The 3420-nt window shown below is 64.2% G+C and overlaps 1 protein-coding gene across 1 annotated transcript; it reads right to left on the reverse strand.

The window, feature by feature from the left end:
* Window positions 1–224: 224 nt before the first annotated feature.
* LOC113941750 (E3 ubiquitin-protein ligase RNF182-like) lies at window positions 225–1781 on the reverse strand. Its single transcript, XM_027632886.1, has 2 exons — window positions 1621–1781; window positions 225–1136 (listed from the first exon to the last, which is right to left on the reverse strand). The coding sequence occupies exon 2, from the start codon at window positions 1102–1104 to the stop codon at window positions 379–381; it is 726 nt and encodes a 241-aa protein (XP_027488687.1). The 5' UTR covers window positions 1105–1136; window positions 1621–1781; the 3' UTR covers window positions 225–378.
* Between the last annotated feature and the right edge of the window lie 1639 nt (window positions 1782–3420).

Consider the following 3420-nt stretch of genomic DNA (forward strand, 5'->3'; position numbering starts at 1 on the left):
CCTCTCCTGCCGGGGCCCCTCCGACCGCGGCGCTCAGCGCCCAGCACCCGCCCTGCCTCAGCTGGGATTAGTCTCCCGGCTGCTGCTCTGCTCTCAGCCCAGCTCCTGCTCTTTGTCCACTGTGGAAGAAGAGGTTGAGGAGCTGAGGGTCCATCCCAAATGCTTGTAGGCTGCAATGAGCTCCTGCAGCCACTCAGGTGTAGGCTCCCACATGGAAATTCCAGTCCTGTTCTGCATGGGAAGGCACCAGGCACTGAGCTTCTCCCTGTGGTCCAGGCAGAGCATGCTGTGGATCAGGGAACACCTGTACCCCAAGGGACAACACTCCAAGGAACCCAAACCCTCCTTGGCACAGGCACAGGGGTTGGCCTGGCAGGGTCAGGAGTGGGGGAACCCAAAGACCTCCAGGCACAGGCACTGGCAGAGGCTGTAGACAATGCAGAGGAGGAGGGTGGAGGGCACAAGGCTGACCAGGATGATGCCCAGGCTGTGGTGCTCAATGAGCAGGAGGTAGATGCCGAAGGGCAGGGAGCTGAAGTAAAGGAGGCAGAGGACGCCCAGGATGAAGCGGGGGACGGCTCGCCACCCCCAGGCGCGGCACTTCTGCCCAGGGCCGTGGCAGGGCAGCACTCCCAGGCTGGTGGGGCGGTACAGCCGCACCACCTCCAGCCTGCCCAGGCTCTCCGGTGGGGCCACATCCTCTGGCACCTCCAGGATGGTGACAACCAGGCAGTCAGGGCTGGATGTGGGCTCCAGCACGCCAGGGCAAAGGAGGACCTCCGGGGATCGTGGGGGACCCCTCTTCTTGGCCTGTTCACGGCCTGTCAGCAGTGCCAGTGCCTCGCCATCATCCTGCAGCTGCTGCACGTCCCCGCCGGGCACTGGGCTGTGCTGGCGGCAGAAGGGGCAGCGGAGCTGGGGGGTTGATGCATCACCCGGAGACACCATCCTGCGCAGGCAGCGGGTGCAGAGGCGATGGCCACAGTGGAGCAGTTTGGGCCTGCGGGCACGGGCGTCGAAGTGGCTGTAGCAGATCTGGCACTCCAGCTCAGGGGATGTGGGTGCCGCCGGCGGGGACCACAGCTCACTGCCCGGCTGGGCCATGGCTCCCGGAGGGGTGCTGGGGGCTGCCTGGGCTGAGGGAAGATGCTGTCAGCCAGGGCTGGGGGCAGGTCCTGGGCCTGATGGCTCCCATGGGTGGGGTCCTGGCCCTGCTGCACCCCATGGTCAGTGTCCGGGTGAGCCCCAGGGGCTCAGTGGGGGAGCAGGGTCGGGGGAGCAGGCTCGGGGGAGCGGGGCCCTACCCGGGCCGAACTCCAACCCCCGTCGGTGCCACCGGCGCTGGCACTCGCCCTCATCCCAGCCCCCGTTTCTAGAGGGCACACCGTTACCAGGGGAGGGCACCGGTGTGGGGGGGGGGGGTAGCTCACGAGCGCTTCCTTGGCTCTCACGGCGTGTACCGGTTCCCTGGGGCCCCCGGGGTGGGGACTGCTCTGGACACCGGCTCTGTCTGCAGTGAGGAACCCCCCATCCCTTACCCCCGTCCCTTTCCCGGGGCGAGCAGCTCCCGGTCCGCATCCCCACCCCCGCTCCCGGCCCGCACCGCATCCCCTCCCGTACCTGCGCTCCGCGCCGCAGCTCCCGGTGGGGACACAGCGGCGGGTCGGTCCCCAGCCCCGGTCTCGGCGGGCTCGGTGGTGCCGGTGGGCTCCGCGGCGGCGGGCTCGGGCCCGGCAGCCCCATGGGGGGAGGCGCGGGGCGCTGCCCGCCGCGCTGCGGGGGCGAGCGCGGCGCAGGGGCCGCCGGCAGCGCCGCGGCGTTGGCCCGGTAACGGGGAGCGGCGAACGCGGGGGATCGGATGGGCCGGGCTGGGGCCCCTCGGAGCCCCCTCGGGCAGAACCGGGCCCCGCCGGGCTGCGGGAGGACGATGCAGGGGTCTATGCAGCGGTCGGTGTGTTTGGTGTGGGACAGGCGCAGCTCCCTACACGCCGCGGTCCTCCCTTTCTGGTCAGCCTTGAGGATGCTCCTTCGCAGCCTGGGGCCCGCGGCAGCGGCCCCTGGGGTCCGGCACTCCCTAGGAGTCCAGTCGGGGGCACTCGGGGGACTCAGCACTTGACAGGTTCGGGCTGGGCACGGCCGAGCCCCGGGCACATCCCACTCTGCAGGTTGTGTCTCCCCAGCCCGGTCAGATCCACCCCAGGCTGCTGCCCTTACAGGTTTCCAGCAGCCTCGGGGAACAGGAGCAGTCAGGGACCCCCCCTCACCTCTGTCCCTCCTGCCAGGCAGAACAGCAGCAGCACCGAGCACCATGGGGGCACAGTTAATGAGGGCCTTTCAGTTCAATCATCCACGTTTGGCACAGTCTGAGAGCTTTCATGCCAGGGGTCCAGTTCCTGGTGTGCCTTGTTCCCCCAGCCCTGCCCGTACCCCCCACCACTCCCAACTGCCCACCTCAGCTGCCCCTTGGACAGCTCTCCTGCTCTGTTTGGATAGAAGCAGCCATGCCACCGGGCTTCTGGCCACTGATGTCACTTACACCTCCCCTGTGAGACCACGGCCTTGGATCCTTAACCAGGTAACAGTCCCTCACTTGAGGGAGCAGTAAAGGTCTCTGTGTGGGCTGACTGATCAAGGGGTGGGCTAAGGACACTCCCAGAATCAGCACATCTCTGCTCTCCTGGGTCTTGGGAACAGCCAGTCTTGCCTCAAAACAATGAACAAAAGGGGGAAAAAGGCTTTACAAACTGCCACTTGTGCAGCCAGCGTTCCCAGCTCTCTCGCATGTCCTTAAAGGACATCAAAGATCTCCTTGCCTCTGTCAAAAGCATCTTTGGAGAGCTGTGGAGCCCCTGGGAGCAGGCAGCGTGTGGGGTTGGGCAATTCCTGCCCACCCCAGAGTGGTACCAGCGCTGCTGTGGCACTGGCACTGCTGTGGCACCCCACCAGAGATTGGCTGTGCTGCCCCGAGTAGGCCAAGGTCAGTCCAGCTGCCTGGGCTTCTCTGAGGGGAGAGCATCAAAATCACACCAGAGCAGCCAAGAGCCAAGAGTAGCATGGTCACGCTGCTTCAGGGGCTCACGGGTCTTTAGCAAACAAAACTCACCACATCACGGCTGTACAGAAGAGAGCAGATGCCAGACAGTCCTGAAAAAAACAAAACCCAATGTTTTTCTACCTTCCACCCAGGCAGAGGCTGGAAAGGGGGTGAACACGGACCCTAGACACCAGAGAAGAAAAGGGATGGACACAGGCAGAGCTGTATGCTGGTTTTAATGTTCCTAAGAACTAGGAAACAGAAATCAAAAATAGACTTTGCTCTTCTTGATAAAAGTAATAAAATGGTTAGCGGTGTTAAATTAATCCTTACAAAACAAAACCCAAGGAGGTTAAATAAAGCCCAGAGGCTTCGCATAAAAACCA

The sequence above is a fragment of the Corapipo altera genome, unplaced genomic scaffold (assembly GCF_003945725.1).
Source record: "Corapipo altera isolate COAL_440 unplaced genomic scaffold, ASM394572v1 65184, whole genome shotgun sequence".
In the NCBI taxonomy this organism is placed as follows: domain Eukaryota; kingdom Metazoa; phylum Chordata; class Aves; order Passeriformes; family Pipridae; genus Corapipo; species Corapipo altera.

Bases quoted from the DNA above. Each gene is read 5' to 3' on its own strand.
- LOC113941750 (XM_027632886.1), bottom strand. From the start codon at position 1,104: ATGGCCCAGCCGGGCAGTGAGCTGTGGTCCCCGCCGGCGGCACCCACA.